The sequence below is a fragment of the Fukomys damarensis genome, unplaced genomic scaffold, assembly GCF_012274545.1.
Source record: "Fukomys damarensis isolate Sample0158 unplaced genomic scaffold, DMR_v1.0_HiC HiC_scaffold_35, whole genome shotgun sequence".
Taxonomy (NCBI): Eukaryota; Metazoa; Chordata; class Mammalia; order Rodentia; family Bathyergidae; genus Fukomys; species Fukomys damarensis.
The window spans coordinates 42,752,849-42,772,662 of record NW_022900947.1 but is presented as its reverse complement, the minus strand read 5'-3'; the positions used below and the strand labels follow the sequence as shown (position 1 = coordinate 42,772,662).

At 39.2% G+C, this 19,814-nt stretch overlaps 1 protein-coding gene across 3 annotated transcripts in view; it reads right to left on the bottom strand.

The window, feature by feature from the left end:
* Thegl (theg spermatid protein like) overlaps positions 1 to 19,814 on the bottom strand; it is a 42,845-nt gene that overhangs the window by 10,371 nt on the left and 12,660 nt on the right. For all 3 annotated transcript variants that reach the window (XM_010640362.3, XM_010640371.3, XM_010640378.3), the window contains exons 2-6: positions 19,712 to 19,745; positions 14,108 to 14,173; positions 9,817 to 9,945; positions 8,977 to 9,114; positions 1,336 to 1,450 (exon numbers count right to left, since the gene is read on the bottom strand). In XM_010640362.3, the coding sequence (XP_010638664.1) occupies positions 1,336 to 1,450; positions 8,977 to 9,114; positions 9,817 to 9,945; positions 14,108 to 14,173; positions 19,712 to 19,745 (482 nt within the window). The remainder of the gene's footprint in view (positions 1 to 1,335; positions 1,451 to 8,976; positions 9,115 to 9,816; positions 9,946 to 14,107; positions 14,174 to 19,711; positions 19,746 to 19,814) is intronic.

Below are 19,814 nucleotides of genomic sequence, written 5' to 3'. Positions count from 1 at the left end.
GACTAAGACAGGTATGGTTCCAGCCCCTACCATTTCAGACACCCAAGGAATGACAGGTTTTCCAGCTGAGACTGTGAGCACAGGGCACAGACAGGCTGTATCTGCTTCCCTGTCAGAATTCCTGACTCATAAAACCCATAATAAAAAAGTGGAGTTCTTTTATTGCCACTAAGTTTGGGGGTGGTGTGATACGAAATAATAGACAACTAGAACAGAACCATAAGGATGGGGTCTCTATATTAGTTCTACATGGCCTAGAGTTTGTTTTCTGAGATGATTAGACGTAAAAGCATTAATGAGCCTATTAGTGGCTCTTGGCATACAGTGGCAAAACAGAAATTGAGGCTTTTGGGATCAGTAGTTGCTGCCAGAAAACATGTCAGTGAAATAAAGAAGGGTAGTGTGGCTAGCTCTCTGATTCTAAGTGCACTGAAACAATGAGAAAGGAAATGATCAGCTCAGGCCTTCTAATCCCCCAACCCCATTTTAAGGCCCAGATAAGGGACCAAGGAGCTTTTGTGAGTTCCTTCTTAGAAACCCTTATCTTCTATTGTCATGGGGCTAAAAATTATGAAAAGCAAAAACTAATTCTGTGAGTGGATGAGTCCCAGTGCAAACTGAATCCCTAAACTTGCATAGTCCCTTATATTAAAGTTTGACCAAAAATGAGAAAAGAAGGAAAAAAAGGAAACAAAAGCTTTTGTAAACAGGGAGAGGTTGAAAGGAGGAAAAGGGAATAGGAAAAAATAAGAACCAAGATATATCATGTATAGTTACAAATTCCCAATGATGAATGCCATCATAATGTATACCTAAGATGTACCAATAAACTTACTGACTATAAATAAATAAAGTTTGATCAGTGACTGGGAAGGATTGGGATTGCATTATGTGATTAGAACCCAATGAAGGGATTTAAAACCCTTAAATACTACTGAACCTCCCTTACCATTAGAATCAGTCCTTCTACCCCTGAGGAGGTTGGATGCCCCAGGCCCAGGTGCCTTCCAAGGAGCTGTCCACCTATTCCTGCATCTCTCTTCGCTTCAGATCCAAGTCCCAGCCACAGTGACAACCTGCTGTGAGGACCTGCCAACAACATCTCCACCAACTCCCACAACTGCTTATGAGTCAAGTTTATTCTATGTCACTAATGCCTCTGCTTCTCTGTCCTTTCCTAACCAACACCTTAGGCATAGGGGTGAGAGTCAGAAAAGTTTATTTGATGATAGCGGAAAATACCTGGAAATAAAAGGAAAATCCTCACCTAGAAACAAGAGAGGATCGTGTCACAAAGTGGGTCACAAACTACATCTTTCACACAGAAACACTTACGCTTCTTGGAGGAACATAGTTTGGATCTATGCCTTTGGCCACTGAGAGCCGCAAAACCCGGGGAGAAGGATCAGAGACTCGAAGAGAACCTCTTGCTAAGTGATCGCTGGAGGATCTACATGCAAATGAAAGCATGAAATATTATAGCTGTTGGAGAAAAGAATAATAACTGGATTTTTTTCCTTGTTACAGTCAACCTTGTATCCATTATATATATACCCTTTCAATTTTAAGAATTCTTCCCATAATCCTAGTACTCTTTTGACCAGATTGGTCTTTCTCACAATCTCTTCATCATAATGCACAGTTACAAAGCACATTTTATACCATGGTATGGGAAACATAAATGTGTGCTTGTGTACACGGAACAAAATTATGATGAAACAAGGCTTATCCTGGATGATATATTCTGATTTTCAAAATTTTTAATTTGATTTCCGGAATTAATATCATGATCTATTATGGATGGGCTGTGACCTGCAGTTTGAAAAACACACATCACTTCCTGTCAGTACCTGAGACTAAATCTTCAAGATAAGAATACCAGCCACCACTGAGGATGTTTCAGGGATGGCTGTTTCTGCTGCAGCACAGTTTGAGACGATGCCGGTCAGAGCTCCCGGCCACTTAGCCAATTGTCAGAGGCACCCAAATATTTATTTTCCTGACCCAAAACTACCAACCAACCCACAGTTCTACAAACAATGTGGAAATGGTTTTTCTCAAATAACATTATTACCCTGTAGGGGTAGACTGTTGGAAGCTTTTATCATCATCATCATTATTATTGACATATAATTAACATACCATAAAATTTACCCTTCAAACTGGACAATTAAATGGTTTCTAGAATATTCACAAAGATGTGCAACCACCAACACGAAATGTTTTTGTTCCCTAACAAAGAAGCCCCATAACTATTAGTAGGCCTTCCCCATCCTCTAAGAACCACTAATCTACTCTCAGTCTCTATCAAGAAATTTTAAATAAATAGAATTATACAAATATGTATCCCTTTATGTCCGGATTCACCAATTCATACTGAATAACATTTCATTTTATGATTCACTACATTTTGTTTATCCATCCACCCATTGATGAACATTTAAGCTGTTGCCACTTTTGGGCTATTACACATGTGGCTGCTGTGATTTATTTATTTATTTTTGTATCAGGGATCAAAGTCAAGATCTTGTGCTTATGAGGCAGAGAACAGCACCACTGAGCTAAATCCCTGGCCCTGTTGTGAATACTTTAATTTTTGTGTAAATATGTTTTAATTTATCTTGGTATGTGCCCATACTGCATGTTAACATTTTGAGAAACTGCCAAACTTTTTTTCCACATCATCTATATCATTTTACATGCTACCAGAAATATAGAAGGGTTTCAGTTTCTACACATTTCCTCCAACACATACTATTTTCTGTTTACTTTTTATTATTTTTATCTCCACTCTTAGAGAAGTTATTTCTTGCTGTAATTTTAAATTGCATTTCCAGAAGGATGAATGGTGTTTAGCATCTTTCATCTGCTTCTTACCCATTTGAATAAAATCATCAATTCATAATGGGATTATATCTCAGTAAACCTATTGCAAGGTGAAAATAACATTAAGTTGAAAGTGCATTTAATAACCTAACCTAAAGTATTAGTTATTTACCCTTGGGATCCCATGGTTGACTGGGAGGTGTGGGTCATTACTGCTGCCCGGCATCGAGAAAGAGTGGTCTTAGTCATAAAGAGGCCAAATTTCTAAGTATGATTTCTACTACACGCATATTATATTAGCACCATCATAAGGTTAAAAAAAAATGTAGGTTGAATTATCTGAAGTCAGGCAGGCACTGTATCTTCTTTGGAAGCCCCATTCATTTTAAAAAGTGGGTTATTTGCTTTATATTGTGGTTTTTAAAATTATTTATATATATATCTGGATTCTGGTAACTTATCAGACATATTATCAGCAAATATTTTCTGCCATTTTGTGGGCTGTCTTTTGATGTCATAACTAAGGAATCATTGCCTATTTCAAGATAACAGAGATCTATGCCTTTTTTTTTTCTTTTAAAGATTTTTACAGCTCTTTAGGTCTGTAGCGCATTGGAACTTCTGTACATGCTGTGACACAGGATCCAATCTCAGCCCTTCACTTGAGGATATCCAGGTATACATCACCAATTGTTGAATCTCTCTTGGCATCCTTCACAATTCAACTAACCATAAATGTAGTCTTATTTCTAGACTATTATTCTACTCCATTTACCTAAATGTCTACCTTGATGCCAGTAATGCACTGTGTTGATTACTACACCTTTTTAGTTAGTTTTGAAATCGCAGACTATGTCTTCCAACTTTGTTGTTTTTCATGCTTTGTTACGGTTTGTATCTAGATGTACACCCAAAGCCTCATGCACTTATAGGTGGGGCTTTCCGGAGGTGGCTGGATCTGGAGTGTGTGCATATGGATTAAGGGTGTGTGGTGTCTGGGTTAGTCCCCCAATTGGATTAGCATAGTTCTGGGTGGGGCTGAATGGATTTACTGAAGAGAGAAGCCTCATCCTGGGTGCAGGTGGCACCAATGAATAGGCTTGTGGCCTGGAAACAATATGAAGGGACAGAAAGAAGGCAGGCTCACTGCTTTCTGTCTGCCCTGCCACGGACTGTTTCTCCTCTGCCATGCCGCCCTCCCTTGGAACCAGCTGACTGTGGACTGAAACCTCTGCAAACGGTGAGCTAAAATAAACCTTTCCTCCTTTCACCTTAGGTGTTCGGTATTTCGTCCGAACAATGAGAGAAGTAACTAAGATGTTGTTTTTTTTGCTACTCTAGATTCCTTGTATTGCTAAACCAAATTTAGAATTATCTTATCAATGTGTAGCAAAAAAGCACCTAGAATTTTAAAAGAAATTGCACTGTATTTGAATATCAATTTGGGGAAAACTGCCAGTTTAACAAAATTAAGGGTCTAATCACAATGATTTTTCATTATGTAAGGCTTCTTTGATATCTTTCAACAATGTTTGCAATTTTCAGTGTACATGTCTTGCAGTTCTTTTGTTAAATTTATTTTTAAATACTTTGTCCTTCTATTATTTTAGTTGTGGTAAAACTACACATAAAATAGAATTTACCATTTTCACCATTTTTATTAAGTCATAGTGCAGTGGTGCTGGGTACGCTCACATTCTTGTGCATCTAAGTTCCAGAAACCTTTCCCTCTTGTATAACTCTTAACCAATAATACAGCTAATTCCCCCTCTAGCCTGTCCCTGGCATCCCACTCTCCTTCTTTCCTCTTTCTTTTTTTTATTTTACAGTGTTTTTGAGTCAGGATCTTGCTATGTAGTTCAGGCTGAACTTGAACTCACTATGTAGACCAAATTCACTTCGAATTCATGACAACCTGCCTACTTCACCTCCTAATTGGTGGAATTACAGGTGTGCATCACACCCAGTGCCACACTCTGTAGTCTCTATGAATTTGACTAAATTTAGTACATCACCTGAGTGGAATCACACATTACTTACCTTTCTTGACTGGCTTATTTCACTTAGCATAGTGTCCTCAAGATTCATTCACGTAGTAGTACATGTCAGGATTTCTTTATATTTAATAGCCAAGCAATATTCCATTGTACATACACTTTCATTGACACAATAAATTGTGCTTCTCTGTCTCTAATAACATTCATCTGAAATGTATATCACCTGAGATCTATATAGCCACTCCAGCTCTTTTTTGGTTGATTCTGTATATTTCTTTCCATACCATTGATTTATTTTTTTCAGATAGGGCCTTGAATTTATTATTTAGCTCAGGCTGTCCTGGAATTTGTGGTGATCCTCCTGCCTCAGCATCCTGAGTTCTGGGATTACAGACATGTGCCACCACACCCAGCCTATTCCTTCAATTTCAACATGTGTGTTTCTTTGACTCTAACATATGTCTCTTATAGACAGCATATAGTTGCATACTTTGTTATTCACTCTATCAGTCCTTGCCTTTTGATTAATGTTTGGTTCATTTACTTTTAATGTAATTATTGACAAGGTGAGATTTATACTTGCCACTTTGCTACTTGTTTTATAGGTGTGCTACATTTTTCTGTTTCTTTATTCCTCTATTCTTCCCTTCTATTGTGTAGTATGTTTTCTAATGTACCATTTTGATTTCCTTGCTTCTTCTTACTATATTTTAAAAGTCATTTTCTTAGTTGTTTCCATATACCTCTTAATTTGCAGCAATCTGGTTCAGATTAATACCAAATTAACTTCTATATAACTATGTTCTTATATAATCATCCCTTACCCTCCTTTCTGCTTTTCTAAAACATTGTATGCTCATGAAAATAGATTTATTACTTTTGCTTTGTGCAATTGTATTTTTTCTTTCCAATACTGGGGATCGAACTCAGGCCCTTGCACTTGCAAGGCAGGCAGCAGAACCACTGAGCCAAACCCCCAGCCCTGCAAATGTACTTTAAATCAAGCTGGAAAGTAGGAGTAATAAACAAAAAATACATTTATATCATCTTTTATACTTACCTATATAGTACATTCTATTGGTACTCATATTTTTGTATGAATTCAAGTTATTGTCTAGTGGTTTTTCATTTTAACTTGAGGGATTCCTGTTAGCATTTCTTATATAGTAAGTCTTCCTGCATGTCTCAAATTTTTATTTGAGGATGTCTTAATTTTGTCTCCATTTTTGAAGGGTAGTTTTTCTAGATAGAGCATCCTCAGCAGATAGTCTTTTTCTTTCAGTGTTTTAAATATTTTATCTCACAAATAACTATGTCAAAAGTTTTAAATATGCTTGACCACCATGGTTTCTGATGAGAAATCACATATTAATCTTACTGCGGTGGCTGTCGACAGTTTTCTTATATGTGTCAAGTTGTGGTAGACTTGTCTTTCTGCTTTGGAATTTGTAGAATTTCTTGAATGTGCAATATTTTTCATAAAACTTGGCATGTTTAGGGCATTATTTCTTTAAATTTTCATTCTGCCCTTTTATCTCTGTCCTTTCCAATGGGATCCCCACTATGGGTATGTTGATTGTCTTGGTGGGATCCAACAGGTATCTGAGGCTCTGTTCATTTTACTTCTTTCTTTTTCCTTTATGCTGCTCACCTGGATGATCTCAGATGAACTATCCTCAAGTCTGTGCACAGTGCTCCAAGTATCTGCTAGGTCTGAAATTAATGTTAAGAGTCAAAATGCTCTTAAAAGCCAGTGATTTAAAACATCCAAATATGTTGACTGGTCTGAGTAGGAGTTGCACACACTGGCAAGCAGACAGCACCGTGGACAGGGGCAAAGTGAGTTAAGACAACACCACCCTGTTCTCTGTCTGTGAGCTCTGACAGTCACTATCAAAAGCGACTCAGGGTGACAGCAATGGAGGCAGAAATTCTCCAGCTCCTCCATCCAGGTCTCTGGTGATGAGGAACTCAGGGACCTGTGACAGCAACTCGGCTTCCTCAGCAGGAAAGTGTTATTGCTAACTTGAGAAAAATGTGTAAGTAGCTCTTAGAAAACTAGGAGAATCAAATCATGGAGTTAATATTTTGTGAGGCGAACATGATAACCACTACACTATGGAAACCCGTGGTATTTTGTGTGAAGAGTAAATATGCACAACAAACAACAAAACTGGAGTATGGACCATCCGGTAGATACAGAACTATTTACCGGTGTTGAATTTCCTAATTTTGATAATAGTGAATTTCTGTGGCTTTATAAGATAATATCCTTGTCAGCTGATTCTCTTTGACCTGCTCAAGTGTGCTGGTGTATGGAGCCCCTTCCAGGGTTACAGAGGCAAAGCCCACATCATAGCCCATTTATTGGAGAGTCCTACTTATTTTCACTAAGTTTTTTTTTTTTTTTTTTTTTTTTTTTTTTTTTTTTGAGACAAGGTCTTGCTATGTAGCCCAGGCTGGACTCAAACTCATATCAATTCTCCTGCCTCATCCTCCCTAGTGCTGGGATTATGGACATGCACCACCACACCTAGCTTTACAGTCTTGTTTTCTTCCCTTCACATGATTCTAACAAGCTTGGTTATCTGTTTCCAATATCAGAAGATCAAAAAAGAGGAGGGTTAAAAGATTATCCCCCAACAAAAGAGAAAAGACAGGAAAACCATGAGAAGCAAATATCGCATAATTTAAAAGCCTAGAAGTCCAACTATTTAGCTAAGGATGAACTGTGCTTTATACTTGCATAGCACATGAGAGGCTTTCTAAATTAAAGTATTACATAGTAGTTTCTGTTCATAATCAAGATTGTAATCCAGTGAAAAAGGCTGCAAAGAGGCTGGGTGTAGATCAGTGGCAGAGCATGTGCTCGACATGTGTAAGGACCTGGGTTTAATGCCCTACACTAAAACAAACAAAATTCACTGCGTACCGAAAAGAATGGAGATTGTTGTCCATTTCTCATTTTTCAGGGCTGGGGATTTAGTTCAGTGGTGCTGCTGCCTGCCTCATCTTTCATTTATCCAGATAATCACTTCCATTGTTGGGGAGCTGGTCTCAAAGATTTCTCTACACTTTGCTGACATCTGCTGCCCTAAAAACTCCTTGTTTTACTTCTAGTTTCAGGATCGACCTAAAGTAACTTTGCTTCCACCTCTTCTTCCTCTTTCAGATGTCAAGCTGAACATTTGGACATAACTGTCACTCCTTCCTCAGTGCCTACTCCAAGCCAAACATGCCATTTCCCTTAACTGTTTTTCATATAACAGTTTCCATAAGCCTCAATATCTCATCTCCTTCTAAGCAGGTGTGAGTTTATTATCAACTCTTCAAGTGTAACTTCCATACTGTAAAACTATTGCGTTTAAAGCGGCACTGAGTAGCACTGTCACAGTACAGCAGTACTTGTGGGCCTGTGTACAAGTGATATTTTATATATTCCACTAATGCAACTGAACCTGGCTTTAACTTTCTTCCCCAACACAATCACCATCTTAGCTCTCAAGGGAAAGGCATATCTAAAGCTAAGCTATCTTTTAAAGACAAGGAGAAATTCAGCTTTAAAGGCAAAAGGAAAACCATCTGCAAAGTCAGAGACATAAGAAAACAGCAGGAGGGCCAGGGATGCAGCTCAGTGGCACTGTGCCTACCTGGCAAGCACAACATCCTGAGTTCAAACCCCAGTACCAAAGGAGGAAAAAATTGTCAAAATCTGTAGTGTACATTTTCAGATTTCCTTTTAGGGTTTTTTTTGTTTGTTTGTTTTTTGTTTGTTTGTTTTGAGCAGGGAGTGGTACCAGGGATCAAACTCAGGACCTTGCACTTTAGAGGCAGGTGACAGCACCACTGAGCTAAATCCCAACCCATGTTTGTTTTGCTTTTGCAGGGCTGAAAGATTGAACCTACGGCCTCACACATGCTAAGAAAATCCTCTCACCCATAAAGTTTAATGTGAATTTCAGCTTTACCAAAATTTGAATCAAATGTGATTGATGAGGACCTTCTGATTACTTACAATTGCTACAAGTACTTAACTTTCTTACCAGATACTTTGAGACACAAGTAGACTATAGGTCATGAAAGTTAGACCAATGATATTGGGACATGGAACCAAATTAGATTAGGGCTTACAGAGATTCTCAAGATACGCTACCCATTTCGCAGGCACTGTCTTTTGAATCTGTTGGGCTGTGCCAGCCTCTGGATCCTCTTGGAGGGCTGAGTAAACAATGCAGGATGAGGAATTTTCCAAATTACAGACTCTCTTCCACAGCTATAGTAATATTGGTCTCTGCATGTTGTAGAAGAGAAAAAAAAATGAGCAAAACAGCATAAATTCAAAATTATCATAGTATTTTCCAACACCTATCCCCAGGCCTGAAAGGGCAAGGAGGATGTTTTACATGCTTATTGTGGGGCTATTTTTCACACAAGAAGAAATGAATTGTTTTAGCAATAAATACAGCTAATCAGGTTTTCAGTTCACTTCTATATCTTATGCTAAACCTAAGTTTCTGTAATAAACTGCAATTTTTAAGTAGACCAAAAGATCAACAGGAGAAACTTTGCTGCTTTTAAAACCAAATATTTTATCATCTACATAAATAATTTAAAATTGTTTGCTATAAATTCTTAGGTGTAGAAGTAAATTTGACTTAATCATTATGTGTAGATTATTGAATCATCTTGGAGGTTTGTTAACTAAAATTGTATTTAGGATAAATAATAATATTGTCCTTATTATCTCTGCCTTTTATTCTGGTGCTAAGACCAGTTACTGTGAACAATAAGCAAAGGAGGTAAAATGGAATTTTAAAAATCACAGTTCATAGTAATCAAACCCATGGATTTAAAATTCATCAAAGTTTAATGCATAAATAGGTGTATTCATTAACAGTGTTATATACAGCACAAACATTTGGGAATATCCTAAATCTTAACAAGAGGGGAATTTACCTCCTGAGTAAAGCCAGCCTTGGCTGCTAACACTGACCTATTAGGTACGTAGTGGTGGGAGACTTTCTTGGGCTGAGCAAGGTTGCTAAGTCTCTTTGTTAGCTGAGCTGTCAAAGCACTCTCAGAAACAGGGCAAATAGGATCTTGATTTCCCCAAAACAGTCTTCTGTTAAAAAGCATAAAAATAAAATGATCAAAAATTTGCTGCTAATGAACATCTTGAAAATTGCTCTCAACAATTTCTATATAGATTTTACTTCAATAACTATGTCAAAAGAATTGGACCATTTCCAGGCATTAGAAAGCATAGAAGTTAAAACAGAAATAAAATAAGACTATTTTACCCACTTAAAAAGTAATCAGAAATGAGGGTCGGGGATTTAGCTCAATGGCACAGCACCTGCCTGGCAAGCTCAAGGTCCCCAGTACCAAAAAAAGAAAGAAAGCCGGGCATGGTGGCTCACACCTGTAATCCCAGCACTTGGGAGGCTGAGATAGGAGGACCTCTGCAAATTTGGGACCAGCCTGGGCTACACAGTGAGTTCCAGAGCAGTCTCAGCTACATAGTGAGACCCTGTTTCAAAACACCAAAAAAAAAAAAAAAAAAAAAAAAAAGAAAGAAATGAATCTTTTACAGTACGTTAAGATAAGACCTTTCTATGTCTACCATTGTGGAATTAATGGTGTGACTTACATTGAGTGAAACCCAGTACCAGTCAGGGAGTAAGATAGTAACAGAGCAGTGTGGAGATCAGCCATCTGTGGATGGTTTCCTGTGTGCCCTACACTGTGCTAAGTGCTTTACAGACCGGTTCATCTGGTCTCAACAGTCCTGAGAAACAGAAACAATTGCTGTGGTGGGGTAAAGCAAAAAGGAGAAGCCAGTACAGGATTAACCTGGAAAGACTTCAGGGATGAAAGCAAAAGGCAAAAGGCTTCCAGAAACACAGCCCATAACAAGGAATATGGGAGATAAGGAGAGATGGAGATCATCCAGACTTAAGCCAGGAACCTGTGGGTGCCGATGAAAATCATGCTGGGACTCACGTTACCTAACACTGCTACAATCAATAAAGAGGGTAAAAGAAGGCCAGGAAAGGAAAGGAGAGAAGGGGAGGGGAATAGGGGACAGAAAGGAAAGAAAATATGGAAACAAAGCTTTTGTTGTTTGTAAATGAGGGGAAGAGGAGTTGAAGGGGGGATGAAAAAAGAAGAATCAAGATATATCATGTACAGGTACAAATTCCCTATGATGAATGTGATTATTATGTATATCTAAAATGTACCAATAAATGTTTTACTTAAAAAAAAAAGCCGAGGATGTATCTCAGTACTGGGTTCAATCCCTAGTACTGAAAAAAAAAAGTACAATCTCCTCACTGTAGCTGAGGCCTTCACACTTTGGACCAAGACTGACTGCCTCATGCTTAATTTTTGGAGATTGTCCCTTGCATAGTTCAGTACCAAACACTAAAAATACTCAATAATAGGTTAATGAATGAGTGGTGAAAAGCAGGGATTCATTTGATAGCACTGGAGAGGAGAGAATGACCACAAACCACAGGAAGAGTCTGAGGCTAATGCAGAGGTGCAGGCCTCGGGACAAGGACCAGGAAGGGGAGAGCCACACAGGGAGAGGAGAACTACATTCCCCGTGAAAGGAGCACTGAGCAAAGGCAAGTGCACCATGGAACAGAAGTCAAGGAGAGGATGGTCTTGAAACAAGGCATGCAGGATGTGTCAAAAATCATCAGCGATCATTTAGACTCAGAAAAGGAAGAAAATTGAAAAAACAAAAGACAATAGGAGCAGCCAGTTGATATCAGCGGTACTGCCAGGAATAAAGCTCTTGGGTAGGGGTAAACAGAAAAGCTCAGATGAAAAGAGACTAAGAGGGAGCTGGGGATTTAGCTCAGTGGTGCTGTGCCTGCCTGACTAGGGCAAAGTCCTGAGTTTGATTCCTGGTACAAAAAAAAAAAAGACTAAGAGGGCCAAGAATTAGGAATCATTAAAAAAGAACTAGGAACCAGGGCATACAAGCATGTATAAGTGACTTTTTCAAAGAGTCAGTGATAGAATGGAAAGAAATGGGCTGTATGGGCAGTGGGTATGGATGCAAATCCCAGTCTTGGTATCTACAAGCTGGGTCAGCTTGGATAAGTTACTTAACTTTTCTAAGTACAACCTCTTAATTTGTTCCTTCAACTTTTCTATTGGTTCCAAACAGGAGTAGGGAAAACTATTCCAAACCTTGACAGTTACAGAAATGTTTATTGCATTTGTCTTATCAATATCTCTCATAAAGTCCATGTGTATGTTCCTATGCATGAAGAGGAGAGAATTTAGTGCATGCTCTACTTTTCATGTTTAAAAACAACTTTTAAACAATTTAGTTTTTAGATTATACCAGTTTCTGGCTATAATGTTAATATAAAAATCTATTGATTTCTTATACACCAACATTAAGTCATTGGAATTTGAAATTAAAAACAGTTACTTGGGCCGGGGATTTTGCTCAGTGGTGCAGCTGCCTGCCTCACAAGTGTAAGGTCCTGAGTTCAATCCCCAGTACCAAAAAACAAAACAAAACAAACCAACAAAACAAAAACCCATAACTTTTACACTCATACTGACAAAATTAAATATATGTATAAATCTAACAAAGTGTGTGTGAGGAAAATTATAAAACTCTGATAAAAAGAATCAAAGAGTTCTAAATAAATAGAGAGCTATACCATGTTTATGGATAGTCATTATTAAGACATTGGTTCCTTCCAATTTGGTTTATAGATTCAACACAGTCCTCCCCCAAAAATCAAGTTACTTCATGGATACTGACAAACTAATTCTAAAGTTCATGTGGAGTGACAAAATATCCTCAACAGCTAACATATAGAAGAACAAAATCACAAAACTAACACCACTATTATAAAAAGCTACAATAATCAAAACAATGTGGTACTGGTTAAAGAATAGATTAATGAAATAGAATATATATCCTAGGAATAGTCACAGAAATATAGTGAAAGGACTTAAATAAGTCCAGTCAAGAAAGGGTAGTGTTTCAACAAATGGTGTTGCAACAACTGGATATTTACATAAAGAGAGAGAGAGAGAGAGAGAGAGAGAGAGAGGAGAAAGGGGAGGAAAGAAAGGAGAGAAAGAGAGAGAATGGAAAGAAGAAAAAAAGGAACCTAGATACACCTTTCACAAAACCTAACTTGAAATGCACTATAGACTTAAATGCAAAACTATAAAACTTATAGGAATTTTGTAGAAAAAATTAATAGAAAATCCGGGCCTTGGATTTGACAATGAGTTTGCAGATTAATTACCAAAAGCACAATCTATAAAAGAAAAAAGCCAATAGTTTTGATTTAATTAAAATTAAACTTTCCTTTGTGAAAGATACTGCTAAGAGAATAAAAATACAAGCCTGAGACTGGGCGAAAGTATTTGCAAATACATGTCTGATAAAGGGCTGATGTCCAACCTATACAAAGAATGCTTAAATCTCAGCAATAAGAGCCAGATATGGTGGAGCAGACCTGTACCCTCAGTACTTGGGAGGCTGAGGCAGGAAGATCTCCATGAGTTGAAGGCCAGCCCGGGCTACATAGTGAGCTCAAAGCCAACCTGAGCTACATAGCCAAACCCTGTATCAAACAAACAAAAAGTCAACAATAAAGAAAACAAGCAACCAAATTAAAAATGGGCAAAAGATCTGGATATATGCCTCACCAAAGAAAACATACCAATATGTTCCACATCATGCTATTAGGGAACTGCAAATTAAAACAATGGGATACAAGCTACACATCCACTGGAATGAAAGAAATCCTGAACACTGACGACACCAAACGTCAACAAGGTGTGGAGTGGCAGGAGTTCTCATTCACGGTCAGTGAGAATGCAGAATGGTACAGACAACTTGGACTGGGTGGTGCAGGCAGCAAAGGTGGCCCTGTGTGGTGGATGCAGGGGCTTCAGACCCATACCCTGTGGCAGTGGGCCCCAACCTTTCTGCTTATTAGAATCATCTGTGGAACTGCAGACCAATTAGCTCAGGGTTTGGGGATGAGATCCAGGCCTCGGTCTGTATTAAATCCCAGGCGATCCTAATGTGCAGGCAGAGTCGGGAACCACTGCCCAAGTTCAGCCCCCAAGTTCTACATCAGCAGAGGTGACCATATTGGCTCACTGTCCCCTGTAGATCCACCTGAGATGCAGGGTTACTAGGTAGACTATAGGGTAGGTAAGACAAATACTCATCCACTTGATGTAACAAACACAGTAATAGAAAACAAGACAGTATAACATTGCCTTACCTATCTGGAGTTCCCCATTGTCTTTTAGGCCTAGAAAGCTCTTGCATTCTCTTTCTAGAAAAAAAACTAACAAAACCAGCTGATTAATTCAAAGAGAATGCTCAAGAAATACGGTTACATCGATGACTTCTACTCAGAGAAATCCCACAGGGGGTGCTGTATTTGAGGTGATTTAAAGAGTTGCTGAAAATCTCAAAGTAACCCAAATAGTGTGAACCCAAGATTCTCACAAGCAAAAGACAGTGAATGTGGAACATAACAAAGAGCCTTTGGGGTAAGGCCCGACTAGCATATTAAGTTAATTTCTAGACAGTGTGGTGGCATTGGATTGTGAAGAGTATTCAAATAATTTTCAGCCAACATGTTTGGCTTTGGCAAAACTATGCAATAGGCCAACTATGCTTTTGGTTCTACCCAACTTCCTTTGTGCCCTACTCTGCTCCCTTGAACCTTCCCTGGTTTTACTTTTTTTTAGTGCCTTGCTGGGGACCAAACCCAAGGCCTCGAGTATGCTAGGCAAGTGCTTTGCCACTGAGCTCTACCCCCAGCCCCCTGCAACCGCTCCTAATCCACTCATGGTAGAAAACACTGGTGCTCCTCCAGTCTCCACACAGTCCTGCTCTACATTCCCCGGCCTCCTTTGCAGTTGTCTGGAGCCGCTTAACTTGTCACAACTGACTTAGCAGGAGTGTGGGCTATCGCTTCCAGAGCAATGCACCTGAGAGGTAGGCTGGCTCCTCCATCTCTCTCATTCCCCACTGCAGAGACCCTGGGAGCCACGTATTCTAGATAGCAGAGCCACAGGAAGAAGAGGACAACCGGCTCGGCCTGGACCGTAGCATGAGGGAGAGACACATTTTCACTGCGTTGAAAAGTATTTGAGAGTTTTGCATCTTGTTTGTTACTGCAGCAACTGCGTGGCCACTGCGGACCACTCTACCTCCCCTGTCACTGTAGCTCACACTACAGTTGTTTACATGCTTGGCGGGAGTTTTGTATTGGAAGGACCCCAAAATAATGATCTTTGTTGCCCAACACAGTTGGGAGCCAAATGAAAAATAAGCACAGGAGTTGGACAAATAGAATGAAAGTGCTATCTCTATCAGTGATAAAATTATGCTACAGAGAGTAGTTTAGATCCCCGACATCCCTGGGGGCCACCGACCCCCTCCTGTAGTGGCTGAGCTTGCAGTGTGACAGGAAGCAGATCACAGGCATTACTCGCTGTAGACAGACAGGGGCCAAGGAGAGAGGACTTAGAAGGGCCAGTCCTCCATCCCAAGTCCATCAGATAGGCATCATTCCTACACCCTGTGAGGGTTGATTAAGGGAAGCAGCGAGAGGCCAGATAGACGCATGGAGGCAAGTTCCCACATGGAGAGTAATAGGGAAGCGTCCTCCTTAACCCTCAACTAAGCTCTGCCACAGACTCAACTGCTCACGTCAGGATAAGCCACAGCGCTGGTCAGGTGGGACTCGGTCCCTGACTTGGCCCTTAGAAGCCTATGTGAAGAAACATCCTCCTGTTTAAAGGGTCAGGGATGTACCATGAAGCTCTGGTCAGAAAGTGGGAGAGGGCAAGGGGGACCCACGCTCAGCAACTCCCAATGCTGCACATTAACAAAACTGAGCAATTACCCAACCTGAAGAACAAGCTAAAATCCTTTCATCAGATTGTCTATTTCCAAGCCGCTGTGTGTTAATTATCTGGTGTTGCCCCTCAGCCGTTTTTTGTTTGTTTGTTTGTTTGATTTGATTTGATTTATTTATTTATTTTTTAAAGATAGGGTCTTGCTAGGTTGCCCAGGCTGGGCTTGAACTTTCAAAAGTCCTGCCTCTGGTGAGCGAAACAGTACTTTCCACCAGAAGAATGAGGGAGCCAAATGCACCACGTTACTGTTTTGTTACTTTGGTTTAGTAATTTAGAGGTCTTTTCATTCATCCACAAAAACAAGAATTGGTTTTGTTTACTGTTGATTTTTCCCCCTCCTGTGGATGAAGCAACTGAAGCCTAGAGCAACGAACTAATGCTACTGAACTGTCTAAATTATTTTTGTGTTAATAGTACATTTTGAGTATCTAAATGCACCACGTTACTGTTTTGTTACTTTGGTTTAGTAATTTAGAGGTCTTTTCATTCATCCACAAAAACAAGAATTGGTTTTGTTTACTGTTGATTTTTCCCCCTCCTGTGGATGAAGCAACTGAAGCCTAGAGCAACGAACTAATGCTACTGAACTGTCTAAATTATTTTTGTGTTAATAGTACATTTTGAGTATCTTTTTCCACATTAAAAAGAACTTTCTGAATTATAAATGTTTTCCTTACATTATTTAACAATGTACACTGTTTAAAAAAAAAACAAGTCGAATAACAAGAATTGGTTTTGTTTACTGTTGATTTTTCCCCCTCCTGTGGATGAAGCAACTGAAGCCTAGAGCAACGAACTAATGCTACTGAACTGTCTAAATTATTTTTGTGTTAATAGTACATTTTGAGTATCTTTTTCCACATTAAAAAGAACTTTCTGAATTATAAATGTTTTCCTTACATTATTTAACAATGTACACTGTTTAAAAAAAAAAAACAAGTCGAACCTTGGGGGTATCCAGCAGCCGTTAATTGTACATTTTGCACTAACTCTGGGTGTTGCGCTTCTTGTAAGATTGCGCTTTGTGCTTCAGTTTCATACCTTTGTAGACTTATTTACTGAAACGTTCAAATAAACCAAACTTGCTTTTGTTAAAAAAAAAAAAAGTCCTTCCTCGGCCTCCCAGTGTATGGGATTATAGGTGTGCGGCAACCCCCAGCCTTTATTCTGGCTTTTGCAGCCTTGGAGCCTTATCTTAACTGTGGTATGGAAGCTGTATAAGCACTTATGTCCATAAGCAGGCCATAATATTAACAGCAGGACACAGTCCACCAGTGCCTCAGCGTGGTGGTGCAGCGATGAATCTCAAGGACCTGGAATTGGTTTAATAATTCCTCTCATTATTCCAGTATCAGCCTTCAAGATTCTGGATGTGATAATTTTGTTGTTTGTTTGTTTGTTTGTTTGTTTGTTTGAGATAGAGTCTCACTGTATAGTTGAGACTGACCTGGAACTCACTATGTAGCCCAGTCTGGTCTCGAACTCACAGCAATCTTCCTGCCTCAGCCTCCCAAGTGCTGGGGTTACAGGTGTGCAACACCACACCCGGCTTTTGGATGTGATAATTTTCAAACTCCTTTTTTTTTTTGAGACAGGGTCTCACTATGTAGTTGAGACTGACCTGGAACTCACTATGTAGCCCAGGCTGGTCTCGAACTCACAGCAATCTTCCTGCCTCAGCCTCCCAAGTGCTGGGATTACAGGTGTGCAACACCACACCCGGCTTTTGGATGTGATAATTTTCAAACTCTTTTTTTTTTTTGAGACAGGGTCTCACTATGTAGTTGAGACTGACCTGGAACTCACTATGTAGCCCAGGCTGGTCTCGAACTCACAGCAATGCTCCTGCCTCAGCCTCCCGAGTGCTGGGATCAATCACAGGCATGCACCACCACACCCGGCTGGATGTGATAATTTTTAAATGAAGTACCATTTTCTTTTCTATATTGAGACATAACATTTGAGCATCTTCATGGGGTATATTATGGTTAATCATCAAATGGAGTAATATGCATTTTCATTTTTTAAAATGTTAATCATTTTTATGTGTTGGGGATCTTATATTCTTTTAATCAGGTTGTTTTAATAATTAACCCTACTGTGTTCTGGTGCCCCTTCCGAGCATTTTTTTATCCTTAAAAAGTTACTTAACTCTCTGAGCATTAGTTCATTCAATAAATATTCATTCAGCACTTACTACAAACCAGGTAGGCTCTAGGGCTAGATGTACATTGGTGAATGAAACAGAGCAACAAGTTAGGTCAGAAAGACACTCAAGTTAGGCCAGAAAGACACTAAATGAAACAAAGTAAATATAGACTGTGTTAGACAGCAAAGACCCAGAAGGAAAAATAAAGCAAGCAAGGAGGATCCCCAGTGTGTGTGGGGAGAGGGCTACATCTTCAGTAGGATGGTCAGAAACACATTACTGATCAGGTTGCATTTGAACAAGGCATAACTCTACAGATTTTCAGAGAATAATCTTTCCATTCAACATCAAGTTCAAAGGCCCTGGGGCATAGAGTCCATGCGTTTGAAAAACAACAGGAGAGGAAGCTGGAAACAATTACATGAGAATAGTTCAATCCACTGTGTGCCTGGCAATGCTAACCATGGAATGGGCACTCAGTAAATGTTAGTCACTTTTTGCTTTTTACCAGCTGCACCTAGCATGGTACCTTGTATTTAGTAAATGCTGACAAATTGTTTAAAATTTAATTTGCATTTAATTGTTTAAAATATAAGTTTTGCTAAGTGTTCTGCAAGGGAAAATTGTGGATCAATAAATGAAGTAAAATGATACTTTTAAGATAGTACATTTTTTTGCTAGGTCAAACAGAGGTTAGGAAGTGGTGAAATGGTATTCCCTCACGCAGCTGCTCAGGTCCTGTCTCCCCAACACCCCAGCCCCACTAACTCCCACCTTGCCTACTGCCATTATCTTCATTTCAGTCCCTTAGGACTTTGCCGCTTAATTTAAGGTTTCCAAGACTGAACTTTCAAAATCCTTCAGTGTCTCCAAAGGTAATAATAATAATGTGAGTCTAGAACCTTCAGAAAACTTCAGGACATCAAATAGAACCCTACACATCACCACAAAGAGGCTAGCAAGGCTGTCCAAAAAGCCACATTTGTTTCTGAATTATATCATCCCAGTATGTTACCTCCCATTGATAGTAAAAACTATGGTTAAAACTTAAATGTGTCCTTGGCCGGTCATGATGACACCCGTCTGTAATTCCAGCACCTGAGGCTGAAGGATCGTTGTGAGTTCAAAGCCAGCCTGGGCTACATAGTGAGTTCAAAATCAGCCAAACTACACAGTAAGACGTCATCTCAAAAAACAAAAAAAACAGGAAAAAAAAAAAGCAACCAAACAAAAAACCCATAATTAAAAATGTGTTAAAAGCAAAAGCTGGTATTTCTCATGATACTGTTTCCCCTTTAATACATTTTAGCCTCATGGAGGCCCAACATCTGTTTTCAGCAGACATTTTTTGGGGTCTTTTGTCTGTACACAGATGAATACCTTTTTCCTTTCCTTCCTAGCACTTTCTTGGTTTCATAGCTACTGTACTTGAATGAAAGGCAAAGAGGATTGAGTTCATTAACCTGGAACTTCACAAAATCTAACATAAGATTGTCAATGCAGATTCCTAAATCCTTGAAAAGCTCTGATCCAGTATGAAGCAAATCTACTACAATATCCAGCAAACGAGAAATACAAGAGTGCTCCTAAATCTCAACCTTTTTCTCATTTCTCTTTATTTTCCTTCTTTCCACATGGAAATTGTAATTAGAAAGGGGCCCATGACAAAGAAAAAACATAGAATCTCCTTCTCAAAAACCCCAAGATATGCTTTCCCTCCAAATGTCCCCAGAATCAGCCCCATCCAGCTCAGCTGGCCTGCCAGTTTAGGGGTGTGAGAATAGTACGATAGCCGAAGTCTTACCATTTTCTTACGAACTGGTAGAAGTCAGGGTCAGCTATAAGAAAATAAAAGCAAAAAATTAGATTCAACAGGAATCAATGACATGAGAACTATAGCATCTTAC